General features: G+C 35.1%; 1 protein-coding gene across 1 annotated transcript in view; it reads left to right on the forward strand.

The window, feature by feature from the left end:
• Positions 1-18354, forward strand: part of EMB2729 (Alpha amylase family protein) — a 326562-nt gene that overhangs the window by 77510 nt on the left and 230698 nt on the right. The window contains exons 5-6 of the mRNA XM_089787516.1: positions 14275-14447; positions 14590-14679. Of these exons, the coding sequence (XP_089643642.1) occupies positions 14275-14447; positions 14590-14679 (263 nt within the window). The remainder of the gene's footprint in view (positions 1-14274; positions 14448-14589; positions 14680-18354) is intronic.

Here is an 18354-nt window from a genome sequence, read left to right on the forward strand (position 1 = left end):
TATCTCTAGAACGAAGCCTAATTCTCCAAATTCCAGATAGAACACCTAGATATTGGTCCATAAAAGATAACAAGACCCAATCATGAGTCGTAGAATCATCCCCAGAACGAGGCTTGATCCTTAGGAATTAGGGTTAGAATGCCTTGATACCTATCTATCGAACTATGACAAGGACTATTATAAGATTGATCAGTTGATCAAGAGATGAGATAGATGACATATTATGCTAGATTGGGGGAACAAAGATGCCCCAAGTAATGAGGTGCCCCTACCAATCAAGACATAATGTTCAAATTGAGTTGAAGCAAGTTTTGAAAGATTTAATGATGTAATCACCTTGCCCCCTTGGGAGTGAAATCAAAAGATGACACTAAAACAGTGATGTAGAGCAGTAGATTGGAAGATATTGAAGTGATCTGAGAATTAGAAGAATGTAGAATATAGCAGGAGAACATGAAGAAAAATTGGAGCTGATTCAGAATAATTTTGAAGTCCAAAAGACCAATTTTGACTTTGGTTGACTAGGGTTGACTAGAGTTGACTTTTCCAAAAAGTTGGAAAATTTTGAAGAAATATGATTTGAGAATGTTCCAAGATTTGCAAAGTATTAGGAAATGGATTGCATAAGTGTTCGATCGTGCCGGTTCCAAAAATTTAAAGTGTGTTTCTTAGCTGTTTATGTGTGCCAGCTTTTGAATTTGAGCTCGAATATGAGTTCAAAGCAATCAAATTAGCCACGGGGTGATTTTCACGTCGATTAGAGCACTTTGAAAAATTAGGTCAAAATCTATATAAAGACCCAAATGGTCATTTTCAATTCATTTGTACTTTTGTCTTATATGAAGGAGCTATAAAGCAAAATGGTGGTCCCTGTGCATCGTCATCGATTGAGCATTCCATGCGACATAGCCAATCGATAGATTACGAACCTCTGGTGAGTAGGCGATTACCTGTCGTTAGATTAAAAATTTGACGCATTTTTGTCTTTTTTGCATGTTATTTTGACGTTTTTAATTAGACTATTGTCGGGTTTCATGTGAGATTCTATGCAAAATCACGCAAGAATATGGTGTATAGCGCAAGAAACCACACAATTATACACTATTTCATGCGACAAAGTGCAACATTGTAAGTGAAATTTTTGTTTCTTCCTACGAGAATTGAATTTTTTGAGTGAGAAACCAAGGAATTGTACGGACATAAATGTCAAAACATCAAAATTTTGAAAATATTAATCAACCGATGAGGCCAGAAAATTGATTTCTCGGCCCCATGGTGGGTGCCAGAAATGTGTATGCTAATTGTGGGCCTCGAAATTAACGACACTTCAACATGATCCTTATATTCTAGAATTATCCTGAAATGAACATGGGATTGTCTATTCGAAATAATCCTACAAATCGATCTGTAGCCTTCTAACTAATTGGATTTTGTTGTCCACTCTTAGAGTTGAGAGATCAGCAATCAGACCACTAGTACGGAGGATTTAAATCTAAATGATATGCAAGCTTGAGCTAAATGTATGCAAGTTAGTCTAAGAATAAAATGAGCAATTTAGTCTAAATGTATGCATTTTTAAGCTATATGAAAGTAAGTATGAAAGCAAATGTAGTTGTAAATGCAAATAATTGAGTCAACAATTTGGCATTAGTTCGATACTATTCATGTGCCGCTTCTTCTAAAAACGAGAGATTGAAGGCTTCTTAAATAGAATCCAAGAATTTGATCAACGTTCAAGATTACATTGAATGAACAGTTGAGATTGAAGATGAGATTCAGTCAGAATAGAAATTCCCTTGTGAAAAGGAAGTCAACTGATCACTTCTGAGCGTAATAAGGAGCTAACTGATTTAATTCCTTTTCTGATTTCAGTTCACTCAATATTTCCAATTTTGAATTGAAAAGACAATATTGGAGAAGATATTTGATTTAAAAAGTTAAATATGACCTCATAAATGAATAATCTAATTAATTGAATAATTAAATTCAATAATTAGAATGAGAATATTTAATTAAATCAAATACATTTAATTCCCATGTATATTAGCTAAAAGGGTGACTTTAATTTAATCAAAGCATTAAAACTTATGATTTGATTAAATTTGATTAATAGGTTTAATGTAGCTAATTTGAGTCAATACTTAGGAATTAAATAAAGTATATGATTAATGCAGATTAGGGATTTTCTGCATTTAACACTTAGGTCAAGTAGAGATTGTCGAAATCAGTATTGCCTAGTACAATAGAACTTTAGGTAAGATCAATAGACCGAAATTGGTTGAGCATGACAATGTGCCAATTTAGGGGTATTACACCATCAAGCTTTCTGTGAATCCAATTTTTCATGATAGGTCCAAGCGTATTGAAATTCCTTACCATTATGTAAGAGATATGGTAGATAGGAATACTGTAAAATTAGAATACATTTGCACTGTAGATCAGACAACAGATATTCTTACCAAACCTCTCTGTTGAGTGAAGATAGATCACTCCAGAAAAAGACTTGTTATTGTTGAATTTTAATACATTTGTATTCTTTAATTATCAATGAAATAATTTTGAGTTAAAATTATTATTGTCAAGCTATTGACTGTTATGTGCTTCACTATTTGTATTCATTATCTAAGAGGTGACGATCTCTGAGATAATGAACACTTGTATAAAAGACATTATTAGAGATGACGATCTCTAAGATAATGTACTGAACAGTAGAGAACTATTGTCAGATCTGGATGGGTTCAAGATCACATTGTGATGTAGACATTTCTATGCCTATGAGTCACAACTTGGATAAAGGAAGAATTTAATTATTCTTTGGATTTTATCCTATGTACTAGTAGATCTTAACTCAGGATCATATTGTGAGATAGGCCTGCTAGTACCTATGAGCCACAACTTGGACAAAAGAAGAAAATTTAATCATTCTCCGGATTTTATTTTGTATATTGCATTCCACGCAATTCTGTTATCACTATTATAAGTGATAAGTCATATCATAGGTATAGTAATATGACATAGTATCATGTGTTCGATGATACCAAATGCATGGAAGAATCAAATAGATATAGAGTACAATTCTATGCTTAAACAATGTTGCTAGATATGTTTCTCTCATTTATATTATCAAGTTAAGAGGGGGTGTTAAATCCTAATAACTTGATTATATCAATGTCATAATATTCCTGGTTAAACATAAGACACACAAAAATGATCAAAGTTTGCTCTTCTAGCAATCTGCTCCTTGACAATTTAGATTAGAGAGATCTATTAGATTTCCACAATCCATGCTAATGCTTTCAAATTTCTGTATTTATATCAGAGATAAAATATAATTTCCAGAATTCATTTCAGACTTCCTGAACAATAACATTCAGCCCATATTTGAAGTAGATCGATTTTCAGCAAGACTAAAATCATTATTTCAGTATTGCTTGATCAGAATTTGTAGAAACTTTACAATTTTTCACATCCCTATAATATCATCTAGAGTTAAATGGATAATTGGTGATGATAACACTAATTAGAGGTATCTATCTTCTCATTTTCAATGGATGTGTTGGAGTGATGATTTGGGACCTAGGTGCAGTTTTCAGCTTTCAAATAATGACTCGAGATTGGAGAGGTGATTTAGATTTCAAAGACAGTTTTGTTGGCAATATTCTAATTTCTATAATAGCCATAGTTGGAGAACTCAGACTTGTCAACCCAAAAATATGTATTGGACCAAGACTTGACAAAAACTCTGAAAAGGACTTGTCAAAGGAGAAAACCATAATTTTACCAAAAAAAAAGAAAAGAAATTAATGTACTTAGAGAATATAAGAGCCATAATTCATACATTACAAAGAACCTCCATTGTTTACTACTATATTTGATTATTTTCAAAAAATAATAATGGATGGTAGTTTGTACTAGATACGGGAGTAAAATATATCTTTATTTGTTCATGATTAAAGGCTAATGGAAAGAATGTAGACAATGATTCATATGTTGCAAACTCAAAGTTGTAGTATACTTCATAAATCAAATGATGGCTCAAGTCATAGAAATGAGACTCAGTCTTGACATGGACTCGACAAGGCTGACCCAACTCGGTACTCAACAAAAAATCAGCATGACTTGGCAAATATTTGGCAAAAAACCATTTTTTAGTGAGTCTCCCCTAGAGGGAGTTCTTGAAGAGTCCTGGGCCCTTTGGACTCAGCTAGGGTCACTTGTCTTGGGACTCACTAGGGTGTGAAGAGTCTAGAATTATGGTTTGGAGACAACACCCCCAACAGGGGTCAAGGGTAGTGCCCCTTGAGGGGGCTTCGAGTTGTGAATATCTGTCAAGCTAAATCATAAAATATAAGTGAAGTCTGAAAAAAACTAAGCGTCCCCCTTGGTAATATATATGTTTTTAGTTTGTTGGAGGTGGTGTCCCCAGTGGGATAAAGGGCCAACGCCTCTTATAGGCAGTGGGGTCAAGGAGCAATGCCCCTCACTAGATTTTGGTGTAGTGCTCAAGGTGTGCTCCTTGTCGTGATACTAGACATGGTCGAGGGGTAAAGCTCTTAGTGCCAAGACCAAATTAAGACTTTCAAATCCAAATTGAAATCAATGGTGCATATCATTTTTTGTGACTAAATCAACATATGACCTTCTTAGCAACAAAAAAGGGAAAAAAATACAAAGAACCAAAGTGTTTCAAATTTGCATAGGCATCCTGAGCAACTTGCTAGATTTTTTTGAAAGGACACATAAGTCTTGACCCCAGACTCGCATGAGTGTGAGGCCTGAGACTTGTGAGTCTCAAACTAGGACTCACTTAGACTTGTCACCCACATTTGTGGTGAGTTGACTCGGCCAACCACAAGACTCACAAGTCCTACCATGTTTGTAGCGAGTCCATGAGTTTGCCAACTATAGTAACAAACCCTTTTTAAGGACTGGTCTATTTCCCTTATTGAAAAACATTAGAGGAGATGTTTTGGTTTCTAATCTATGGTTGAGCAGTTTATTTTTCGTGTTACCCAAGATCGTGTTAGGTATGAGCATTGCAATGAGGGACGTCACTAAGATGTCTTGGGAAGAGATGTTTCTCGATCTAGATTTCAGCCACTTCATTATGGGTTTTGATAATGAGGGACCTCACTAAGATGTCTTGGCATGTAGTTTTTCAGTTATGATCATAGTGGTGTAGCATCAGTACAATGGATCCTTTGTGAGATTGATGTGGAACCCTAGGATCATTCTTGACTCTAGCTAGGGTGGGTTAGTTGATTGGAGGTTGTATCGGCATTGCTTGAGGACAAGAATTCTTTGCGGGTAGATTGTGATGTCCACATTTTGCACCTTTCTTAGTGTCATTTTTTTTCAGGGATCAACCTATCTCTTGGGTCTCTATAGGCTAAATCATGATATGGAAACCATTTTGGCTTCTTAAGTGGGCACATTGGGTGTCTTTCTTTGGAGTTTTCCTTTGCGCATCATCATCTTTGAGGTTTGCCTTGTTAAGAATATTAACCAAGATAAACCTACAGGTCTGACAGTATAGAGTCACAGACCATACTTCCTCTTAATGGTAATATATCTCTAATGTTGGCATTTAATAATATATATCTCTCCTATAGGTGCTGGCGATTTCTAATGATGCAACTATTTGATGCTTGACCAAACTAACACTTAGTTAATCATTACTAATTTGCGTTTTCCAGATTGCCGACTTAGGAAGAATATAGTTAGTGCCAAGTTAGGAAGGGTTATGTCCCTTGAGGGACATACCCTTTAGAAAGGATATATAAGTAGGTTGTAAATGCAGATTAAAGGACCCACAGTTACAACAGTCTGCTCCTCTAAGAATTTTATATCTTGCAATTTATATCTGAGATTCTCCCTCACGATAAAAGGTTAAATATTAAGTATTGGATCTGCATTATAATAAGCACTAACCTCAATATTCAGAATACTTAGAAGACATTCTCAGCATATAAGACTGGATTAACAGTTTGATTAAGAGAAAATAATTTAGCAGAAACTTTACATGGTATCAGAGCTCTAGTAATCGAACCTAGGCTCTACTGAATTTCAGTAATCAGACTTTGTACACATCAAACAACAATCTTCTATCTTCCATGGCTTACACAATCAGACCCAAGGACAAGATTGATGGGAAAGAGCACTTTGAAGCCTGGAGGTTCAAAATCATGAGGATTCTTGAAGAGAACAATGGAAAACAATTCATTGATGGAGCATCCAAACAACCCCCAGTTGAACCTCACAAATCTATCTGGAGCAGAGGAAATAGAAAAGCTATTCAAATCATCTTAGATGGAGTTAAAAATGATATTGTACCTATGCTTACAAAACATCAAACTGCGTTTGATATGATGAATGCATTGCGAAATGCCTATGAAGTAAACAATGCAACCAAGGTTCTTGCACTAAAAAGGCAATTGAATCACATTCAGATAAAGAAAGGAGAATTGATAAGTTTTTACTTCCTAAGAGTTGCCGGCATTAGAGATGAACTATCAAGCATAGGAACCATCATTAGTGACACAAAATTAACACTTATGGCTATAGATGGATTGCCAGATTCATGGAAGACATTCGCACAAGGAATAAGTGCCAAAGATCAGCTTCCAGACTTTAATAGACTCAAGAATGATTGTCTTCAAGAGGAATCCAGAAAACTAAAGAAAGGAGGGAAACCAAAAGTAGAAGATAACGAACTTCACGTTCTTAATACAAAATACTATAAGGGCAAGAAGAAGCATTTTAAGAAGAAAAAGGGAAATCAAAAGAATGGAAAGTCCAAGAAAGATCTATCTAAAATAAAGTGTTTTAAATGTAAAAAATTTGGACACTATAGATCTAATTGTCTTAAAAATTCCAAACAACAAGCAAATTGTACAAATGTCATTAGAGAAGAAGATACTTATGATCTTGAGAACCGTGTTTTCTATTCCTCTCTATCAAATGAAATCTCAAATAAGGCATGGGTAATTGATAGTGGATCTTCTAGACATATAACGGGATACAAAGAAACTCTAGATTCTTTATCAGACAATGTTAACGATGAAGTTACCATTGGTGATAACTCAGCACACTCCGTTGAAGGAATTGGAATATGTACTTTGAAACTAAAATCAGGAAATACTCTTCTTCTTAAAGGTGTACTCTATGTACCAGGGATTAAAAGAAACCTAATCTCAATTACAACACTTGAAGATGATGGGCACAATGATGCATTCGTGGATGGCAGAGTATTAACTTGGGCTAAGAACTCCTCTATCAAGAATGCAAAATTAGTTGGTCAAAGGAAAGGATATTTGTATGAATTGAATACAAAATCTAGTTGTTCTATTCAAGCCCTAGTTCACGAAGCTGCAGATACAAATGAAATATGGCACAAAAGATTAGGGCATCTAAATTTCAAAACTTTATCAACTATGGAGAAGATGGTCACTGGATTACCTAAATTAAATAAAGACCACCCAAGTATTTGCAAAGGGTGTGCCCTGGGTAAAAAGCACCAGAAGTCCCTTTCATGATAGTACTATGAAAACAAATAATGTACTAGAATTAATTCATTTAGATTTATGTGGACCTATGTTTGTTCCTTCTCTTGGAGGATTCTGGTATTATATCTTGTTCATAGATGACTTCTCGAGGAAAACATGGATTTACTTTTTAAAATGCAAGGAATGAGAAGAAATCCTACAAAGATTTAAAGAATTCAAAGCATTAACTGAAAATTTTTTAAGACATAAAATTAAAATGCTTAGAACTGATAATGGAGAAGAATATACCTCAGATTTGTTTAAAAAGTTTTGTAAAGAATCAGGGATTAAGAGGGAGTAAACTGTTCCTTATAATCCAGAACAAAATGAGGTAGCATAAAAAAAGAATAGGACAATTATAGAAGCTGCTAGAGCTATGATTTTTGACCAAAATCTAGAATATTATCTTTGGGTAGAAGCGTCTTGTACTGCTGTATATATTCAAAATAGAAGCCCTCCCTCCTATCTTAAAAATAAAACCCTTGAAGAAGTATTTACTAAAGTAAAATCCAAGATAAGTCATCTTAGAATTTTTGGGTGTCCTGTATATATTCATGTTCCAAAAGAAAAGAGAACCAAGTTAGAACCCTTTGGGAGGAAAGGCATTTTTGTAGGATATAGTGAAACATCTAAGGCATATAGGATTTTCATACTTGGATAGAAAAGTATTGAACTTAGTAGGGATGTAGTCTTTGAAGAAGATCTTGCATTCAAAAGAGCCATAAGTTTTGATGAACCTTCTCCTTTATCTAGTTCTAAAAGAAATAGTGAATCTGGGTCCCAGAGGGAGAACTTAGAAGAAATTGAAGATGAAATTCAAAATATGAACCTTGAAGAAAATTCAAAGGAAAGACCACTTTGGGCCATAAAAACAGTTGAAGCAACTCAAGACTTTGCTGCACCTTCCGAAATAGTTAGAGAAAGCAAAAGACTTAAAAGATTCTCTGGTTATACAACAAACTTGAGTGATTTATCCAAAACAGAGCCAACCAATCCTTTTGATGCTATTAAACATATAGCCTGGAAAGAAGCTATGACAGAAGAATACCAATCTATTATGAAAAATGATGTTTGGGAAATTGTTCCAAGACCTAAAGGAAAATCTGTTGTTTCTTCCAAATGGATATTTAAAATAAAGCATGCTGCTGATGGTAGTATTGAGAAGTATAAAGTCAGATTTGTAGCCAGAGGATTTTCTCAGAAAGAAGGGATTGATTATGAAGAAACCTTTGCTCCTGTTGCCAAATATACTTTTGTAAGAGTAGTCTTAGTAATTGCCGCATCAAAGGGATGGAAGGTACATCAGATGGATGTGAAAACAACATTCCTAAATGGAAAGATTTCAGAAGAAGTATATTTGGAGCAACCTGAAGGATTTGAAACTCATGATCCTAATACATTTGTTTGTAGGCTCAAGAAAGCTCTCTATGGGCTTAAATAGGCTCTTAGGGCTTGGTATGAAAGAATTGATAAGCATCTCACCAGCTTAGGATTCTCTAAGAATGAAGCTTATCCAAATTTATACTATAAAAGAGATAAAGATGATATGGTAATTTTGATACTTTATATCGATGATTTACTAATAACAGGTGATGATCATCTCATAAATGAAGGCAAGAAGGATCTAACTAGAGAATTCCAAATGAAAGATTTGGGACTCCTTCATTACTTCCTAGGACTAGAAGTACGACAGAATTTTGACAGCATCATATCGAATCAAGGAAAGTATACATCAGACATTTTGAAGAGATTTGGAATGTGGAACTGTAAATCTATGTCTTCTCCAATGGAGACTAATCTACATAAACTTAAGGAATCAGCAGCAGAATCACCTTCCATAGATTCTACTCTCTACAGACAGATGATTGGGTCCCTTGTGTACTTAGTAAATACAAGACCGGATATTTGCTATGCAGTTAATGCCTTAAGTCAGTTTATGTGTGAACCAAAAGAGATTCACCTAGTTGTAGTTAAACACATTATGAGATACTTACAAGGCATTCTTAATTATGGACTCAAATATGAGAAAGTTGCTTTAGACTTGCATGGATTCACCGACTCAGATTGGGGTGGAAGTGTTAAAGACAAGAAAAGTACTTCACGATGCTGTTTTAGTTTAGGATCAGCTATGATATCTTGGATATGCAAAAAGTAGTCTTCAGTAGCTCAGAGCTCGACGGAAGTTGAATACATTGCAGTAGCAATGGCCTCTTGTGAAGCAGTTTGGCTGATGAAGTTACTTGTAGGATTATTTGGGCAAGCCATGAATCCTACGATTATTCATTGTGATAATAAGAGTTTCATCAAACTCTTAGTGAATCCAATTTTCCATGATAGGTCCAAGCATATTGAAATTCTTTATCATTATGTAACAGATATGGTAGACAGGAATTCTGTAAAATTGGAATACATTTGCACTACATATCAAACATTAGACATACTCACCAAACCTCTATCTAGATTGAAGATAGAACATTTTAGGAGGACACTTAGTATGGTTGAGTTGTAATCCATTTCTACTCTTTTGATTATTAATAAAATAATTTTATTTTTTTTGTCAGGCTATTGACTATTATGGGCTCCACCATGTGTAATCATTATTTAAAAAGGTGACGATCTTTGAAATAATGAACACTTGTATAAAAGGCATTATGAGAGATAACAATCTCTTAGATAATGTACTAAACAGTAGATTTTACTGTAAGATCTAGATGAGTTTTAGATCATATTGTGATGTTGACATTGCTATGTTCATGGGTCACAAATTGGATAAAGGAAGAATCTTAGTATTCTCTGGGTTTATCTTGTATTCTGGTAGATCTTAAAACTCAGGATCGTGATGTGATATGGAAATATCAGTTTCTATGAAATCATAACTTGGATAAATGAAGAGATTACTCTTCAGATTTATCCTGTATAATATCACTAGTGGCAGTGATTTGTCATATCACGGGTTTAGTAATATGACTTTGTATCATGTGTTGTATGATACCACATACTAAGAAGAGACAGACAAATATAGAGTATTAATTCTTGCTTATTCATCTGTATTGTTTTTGCTAGATATAATATCTCTCTATAGGATTATTAGGTTAAGAGGGAGTGTTAAGAATATTAACCAAGATAAACCTATAGGTCTAATAGTATGGACCGTACGTCCTCTTAATGGTAATATATCTCTAATGTTGGCATTTAATAATATATATATCTCTGCTATAGGTGCCGGCGATTTCTAATGATGCAAGTGTTTGATGCTTGACCAAACTAACACTTAGTTAGTTAGTAAATTACTAATTTGTGTCTTCCAGATCATCGACTTAGGAAGAATATAGTTAGTGCCAACTTAGGAAGGGTTATGTCCCTTGAGGGACACACCCTTTAGAAAGGATATATAAGTAGGTTGTAAATGCAGATTAAAGGACACACAGTTACAGCTGTCTGCTCCTCTAAGCATTTTATATCCTACGATTTATATCTGAGATTCTCCCTCACGATAAAAGGTTGAATATTCAGTATTGGATCTGCATTATAGTAAGCACTAACTTCATCAATATTCAGAATACTTAGAAGATCATTCTCAGCATATAAGACTGGATTAGAAGTCTGATTAAGAGAAAAGGATTTAGCAAAAAGTTTACATGCCTTCTAGGAATGCTTTAGGTTCCTTGTGGGAACAGTTACTATTTATAGTAAGTCACTTGCATATTGGGGAAAAACCTTACCATTTATAGTAAGGCAGTAGGATAGTTCAACACATGTTGGTGATCTTCGGGAAGTTAGCAAAATGATTAAAATGTTAATTGGTATTGTTTCAAGGACTTAGAGCCCACTTCCTAATTCTTAGGAGGTATTGCTATTCTTAGGTGTCACTAGTGCGCCACAAGTGTAGCATTTGTTGATAATTTTTAGTTGCCATATGAGATGGTGAAAATTAAAATGTCATTAATAAAGTTTTAAAATGCTAAAAAAGGAATAATTGAATGTGTATGGGAGTTTTGGCTGGTGAATAAAAAAAGAGTATTTTGTTTGCCTTTTCATCATTATTCAATTGCTTGATAATTTGCAGAACAGAGAATTGTTTGCATGTTGCTGAAGATTGGCTTTTTGGAAACGAAAATTCCCAAGAAGAATAATATTTGTAGGTGTGAAAGATCACCCAAGACTACTTTGCGAAAGACTCCTTTTAGGTTTTTTTTTTGTGTATCAATCAATACTTTTTGGTGTTGATTAGACAAAGATTTGTTAAGTATTTCAAGACAAGGTTTTGGAGTGGATTTATCAGCATATTTAAGGAGTTTATTGTTGGTTCTTACTAGCTGGCTTCTGTATCATTGCAACAATGACTTGCATTACTACTACAATTATCCATATGGCTATAGTGATGTGCTACAGCACTAGGTCAATTTTCAGTTTTCTTTTCTATGGTTTGGATGAAGTTTATTTGTAGGTCTACAACTACTAGGGTTTGAAGCAATAAATATGGGAATGTTTTGGACAAATCTTATTTTGAAAGAAGCATTTTTAAGGACTTTTTAATGGAGAGTGATTAGTGATCAAAATCCATATTATTGTTTTGTGGGTTTGAAATCGAGGTAGGGAGGTAGATCAGAACAAGGGGTTCATGCATGCATTTTGAACAATTAATTTTCTGAATGCTTAAAAACTCATCTTCAAATTGCACTGAAGAGGTTTCTTGTATTGGCAATTCAGTCGAAATAATTGCTAATTGCAGAGAAGACATAGTTGGAAGTGTTTTCTGGAATCCGCAAAGAATATTTCTGACCGTATCGTTTCTTAATTACACCATATTTGTTTCAAACTGCGGATGCTATTACTCGGATTTATTCAAGGATCTGCTGTGTATCAATAATATCTGCTGGCCATGGAAGTTCTTGACTGATATTTGTATCTCAGTTTAACGCATGCAATGCTGCTGGTATCGAACTGGCCTGTTATCCAGTAACTTATTTTTTCTGGGGTAAGGCGATTGCTGGCCGAGATGAAGGTCAGAGTTTAATTCCAAAGAGCTTGTCTTAGTTTGATATTATTTGAAGAAATGTTAATGATAATATTGTTGTCTTTAATGGTTATATGTCTAAATGTCTGAGAACTGAATTGTGGAGATTAGTATAAAAAATATCCAGATGAGGGTGGTATAATTCAGCATCCATGAAAAATCAAGAAAATGTTTAACCATATATTGCATTCAATATTCATGTTGTTTTGAAAAACATTTTGCAAGTATGCCAGAAACTAAACAAAATGATTATTTGTTTTGTTTCAGTGCTCTTTCTTCAATGGTTGTTTGAACTTCAATCTAAATGATTTTTCTACAGAGTTAACACATTTTAGTTTTCCAAGTTATGCTAAGTTTTTACTGAGATTTATGTTGTTAAAAACATCTTGATCTTTGAATTGCAGCTTTTCAAACCTCTCAGTTTCGCACATGTTGGGAAGATAAGATTAAATACTTTTTTTGTTTCATCATTTAGTTTGGAACAAACTTGCATGTCACAAGTTCTGAAGTGTGTCTTTGTGGAATCCCCTTTCTCCTCATGGTAAATATCTGGCCAGATTTGGGTATATAGATGGATAAATATCATTTGAACAAAAAGAGTATATAAAATTCGAACTGCCCAGCAAGTTATACACCTACCATGCACAAAATAATGGTGTCATACATGGAATCAACAGGTATAACAAGTATCATTTGGAAAAATAAAACAAAAATAGCACATACATAACATGACCTAACTTCAGTTTCTTTCTGGTTCCATTAATCTCTATAGGATCAAATTATTCACATATTGACAAGCACTTGACTTGCATTCTGGCATACTATTTATTGTTCATTTTATTATTCTTGTAGATGACATGGTCCAATGGCACATACTATTGCCTTTGAAAACAACCACATGTTTTAAAAGTCTACATGTGATAAAAAATTATCGTAGTATTTTTTCAAGTGTCTTCCATGATTGGACCAAACAACTAATGTTAATATTTTAAATTTCATTATACTGATATTTGTACCTCCCTTCTCCTCATTAAATTTTGTCATATCCTTATGTTATCCTGCAGCTTATCATTTTCATCCAATCTATGTTGACCTATCCAAGTGCACACCTTGTGCATTTGGATACAATTTCTAATAATGTTTTCCAGTAGGATCTTGGTACAGTTGACCTCCTCTAGAAATCTTCATATCAATACTAAATTTCTTATCATTTAAACCTCTCAGTATCCTCTTCTTTAGCTAATAGCCTAAGTATGATCCTTGAGTAGTATATGCTTTGACTCAGTTATTGAGTAAATTCATGAGGTTTTGTTCAGACTTCAGATATAACATTTTTCCTGTTACTGTCAACAAGTTTCTTAGCCCAACATGTATACTTAATTACTGATATAGGTCCTTTTAGTTCATAGTGTTATGTTTTGTTTTTGTTCAATCTTGAGCATGACAGAAACCAAAAAATAATTATTTTTAGAAATCACCATCTATAGACACGCTCAGATCCCTGTTTTTATGGAGTGAAATCTAATTATAGTAACATCATAATAAAAGATGATAAAAATGCTGCCTCGTGATATTGTGGGTTATTCCATGGTAATTGTATTCTGGTTGGTGGTAGTTGAAAATTTATTGCATGATGTGATATTGTGAATTTCTCTTCTACCCAATATCTTACTGGTAGAAGAACCTCTCAAAATTTGCTTTTGGTTTTTACAGATCCAGGTGGAAAACAAGCTAGTGCAATTCATTGGGACCCACCTTTGGAAAATGTTTATGTTTGGAAAAATAAGCAGCCGAAATTACCATCAACTCTACGCATATATGAGTGCCATGTTGGAATAAGTGGTTCAGAACCCAAAATTTGTTCTTTCATTGAATTCACACAAAAGGCATTGTTGTTAAATTCTCATTTCATACGCTTCAAGTCTTCTTTCATTTATACTCATTTGGATTGTTTTTATGCTTCTTTTCTACTGTTCAGAATTAAATGCTACCACGGTTTTGTTAAAACAATGCTGCTTCTAATTGTAGATGCTTCTTCACATTAAAAATTGTGGATACAATGCTATACAATTGATGGGAGTGCAAGAACATTTTGACTATGCAAGTGTTGGTTACAAGGTACATATAGGCTTGTAGAGTTCCATTTCATTTTTTGTAAGAGCTTCTGAAGCATAGCATTATTAATTTCGAAGGGGTTATTTATGTTTTTGGAGGACATTCTTGCAACTTATCTTTGTGCATTGATTAGCATTTTCATGTATACTTACCCACATATTAGCCACAAGTTCTTTGTTTGTACTTTAACCTGTGCTGTTGTACATCATTTCGACAGCAATGATTATTGCAATTTGTTTGTGCCATTTTCTTTGTTTGAGTCAAATGTCTTGAATCCCTGTTAATTTATATCCCTTTATGCATTTGTTAATAAAAATGCATGAAAATATCTCTTAGTAAATGGCAGATAAATACCATGATAGTTACAATGCCAAAACCTAAGAGTTGTCTTAGTAGAGGGAAAAAGATTCCTATCTGGTAGATGAATTGCGCAAGGGCATGGGCTGTCTTCAGTGCAGACATAAGAAGTTATCAATGGATACATTTCAATGTGATTAACATTGAAAGGGTCTATCTTTCCTATTTGAGTCTTGCCTCCTAGAATTCAGTGATTTAATCTCTAGTTTTACAATCTCTGGCTGCATTTAGGGCCATTAATAATATTTATTCTACCCTTAAAAATTTATTGTGCCTTTACAAAGAGTCACGCATGCTTGTGATTGGCAGCCACTTAGCGAAGGTATTTGTAATGGACACCCTAGAAATGCCCAAAAACTAAACAATTGCTGATAGGAATTTCGTCAAACAGTTTGCATCCAACTCCTTATTCCTCCATGTACTAATTTAACCCCTTATGACTTTAGAAATGAGACATTTATATTGTTTGCTTGCATGGAATTGAAAATCACTCAGCATGAACAAAAAGAAAGTACAATAATATGCAGATTGGAAATTGTATTACTGTTAATATGATGTTATTTTCAGAATTTAATAAAATCAAATACGGGCAGATTATCAACTCACTAATTGCTCCAATATTATTGACATAATGCGCCAACAAATGTTATTTAAATCTGCTGCTACATGTAATATACCTATTTAGCAATCACCCTTTTATGGAAACCCCAATTTGATAATCCCAGAGGCAATAACGTATCCGTGAGGAAGGGGAATGAAGAACATGCAGGCCACTAGGCCGTACTTGGCCGTATGGTTGGGTAACATAATGTGTACAGTACAGGTAGACAACAACAAGATGACCATATGGTTGTTGGTGGATGCCATACGAATGCTGGGAGGGATGTACGGTCAGTGTGAGGGGGGTCGTACGGTGACTGAGGTATGCTATAATACGACCGTACGGTGAAGGCAGCAGTGTTGAATGGCCGTAGGGATTCCAAGGTGAGTTGTACGGTGGCAATTTGGGAGATGGAGTGTATGGCTGTACGGTGGATACAAGGGAAGAGGGAAGCCGTACAAGGAGGCCATACGGTGTAGTGTGCAAGCATATGGTGAGTGCAAGGAAGGCATGGAGGAAAGGAAGATGAGAATGAGGCCATACGGTCAAGGAATGAACAGCATGGGAATGACAGGAGGCCATTCGATGAGGTATTTGAGCCCAATATGGAAGACAACCTTGTTCATTCACAAAACACAATAAATTTATATGAAATCCAAACAATATTAAAGGCTTGAGTGCATATAATCCTTTATATATATATATATGTCGAAAGATGGTGCTCGGATTTGCCAAATCTGAGCGAAGTATTACATGGAACAACGGAATAGGGTGAGGGCTAAATCCCATCGAAACCGCACGAGCCAAATAGGGAAGATCTTTCACTTCCGAAATGGTGAATAATCCAGAACTCCAACAAGAATTTGCAGTACATAGAAAGTAATCCAAAAGCATGCCTACAAACTACCTACAAGCGGTGCTTAAATACTCGTCGGGAAACTTTCTGAGGGTGTACAAAGATAGCCGACGACGACACAAACTATGGAAACAAAATAAAAATGGGTCCGAGATACATTAAATCAATCGACCCATTAACAAGGTTTAATTAAATACATTTATTTTATGACGAGGAAATTACAGTCCTCCCGTCCCAAAATTTTCTTGTCCTCAAGCAAATGCAAACCCGGTTCTAGGAAACCTTCTCTAATCAGCTCCTTTAGTTTTAAGTTAGGCACTAAGTAGATCTTCCCGTCAAAGTAAATGATGTCATCAATAACCTTGTATCTTTCATCACGTACATGACCATCCATCAACTCACATGCAAAAGTGTTCTTGGAATATTTAGCCAATAGATGGGCCCGCCAATTATCCAAGGAATGCGGTGAGGTGTTGACTATCTTGTTTTTACTTGTAGCTTTGGGGCCAAATCTTGTTTAAAAATTGCCTCCATCTTCTTGATTGTGACTTACCTCGATCCTTTATTTGACATTCCTCTTAGCAACACCTTCTTGCCATCCATCTTGAATGAAAAGTCCATCCTTTTGAAACTTTGAGTGTACTAGTCAAGAGTTTCCAACCACTGGATGCCCAAAATGATATTAGTATCAATCAAATCTATGACAAAGAAATCATTTGCCAGGGTATAGTTTCCCATGGAAATTTGTAGCCGTGGGATCACATGAGTGTAAGGTAACAAGGTTCCTCCTACAACCTTGACCTCAAATCTTCCATGCTCAACTGCAGGCAGGCCTTTACTAGTGACCAAAAATGAATTGATGAAATTGAGTGTGGCGCCACTATCAATCATGATTGGGACTCATTTTTTGTGAAGTGTGCCACAAACTCTGAAGATATCACCTCCAGTCGATGTAGTAAGGGTAGCAATGGAACCCCCTTTTGTGTTAGGGCATTTATTCTATCTTGCTGGATAATTTTTTCGTTAGTCGCTGCAAGTATTTGTTCTTCGTCGTCATCAGGCATCATCTCAATGTAGAGAATCTTTCCCTTCCCGAGGCAGCGATGATCAGGACCCCATGGTTCTTTGTAGGTGAAATAGAGCTTTTTCCTTCGGAGTTCTTGTCGAGAATCTTCATCAAACTGAGGTTTTTTTTGAATTCGCTCCTTGTCTTTGTCTTCTTGTGGGGATGGTGTTGGTGTATCTGCGTGAGTTTTGGAGGAAGATGTAGCCATGTCATGCACCTTCTTAATAGCTTCGTTGAGTGTACATGGGTTGAACCCTTTGATCCAGTCTCTCAAAGGCTCTCTCAGCCCATTCATGAATAACACAATTCGATGTCTTTCAGAGATATCTGTGACTAATATTGGCAGCCTTTGGAACTTAGTGATGTAGTTGTTTACCATGCCCGTTTGCTTCAGCTGAGCTAGATCTTTGAAGTTTAGCTCAGGATCCTTCCCATCGAAATGATCAATGAGTCTCTTAGTGAACTCGATATAAAAGATTACTTGGTTGTGTCTGAGAGTGACCAGTCCATGATGCCACCACTCATGCCCCACTCCTTCCAAATGAAGTGTTGCGAACTTGATTGATTCCTCTTCAGGCATTAGATTGAGTTGGAAATAGGTATCTGCCTTTAGGACCCATGACTGTGCGGTAATGACTCCAGATCCATCAAATGGTGATAAGTTCACTTTTCCAATCTTTCTTTTGAGATCATCATTAAAATAATCGCGGTTTCCTCTGCCAGAATATCTCATTCTTAGATCAACAGTCTCTGTAAAATATATCACTTTCCATAATTGCATTTCATCAATCTTCTCGA

This window comes from Cupressus sempervirens, chromosome 6, assembly GCF_028749045.1.
Source record: "Cupressus sempervirens isolate cs-2001-9-10 chromosome 6, ASM2874904v1, whole genome shotgun sequence".
Taxonomy (NCBI): domain Eukaryota; kingdom Viridiplantae; phylum Streptophyta; class Pinopsida; order Cupressales; family Cupressaceae; genus Cupressus; species Cupressus sempervirens.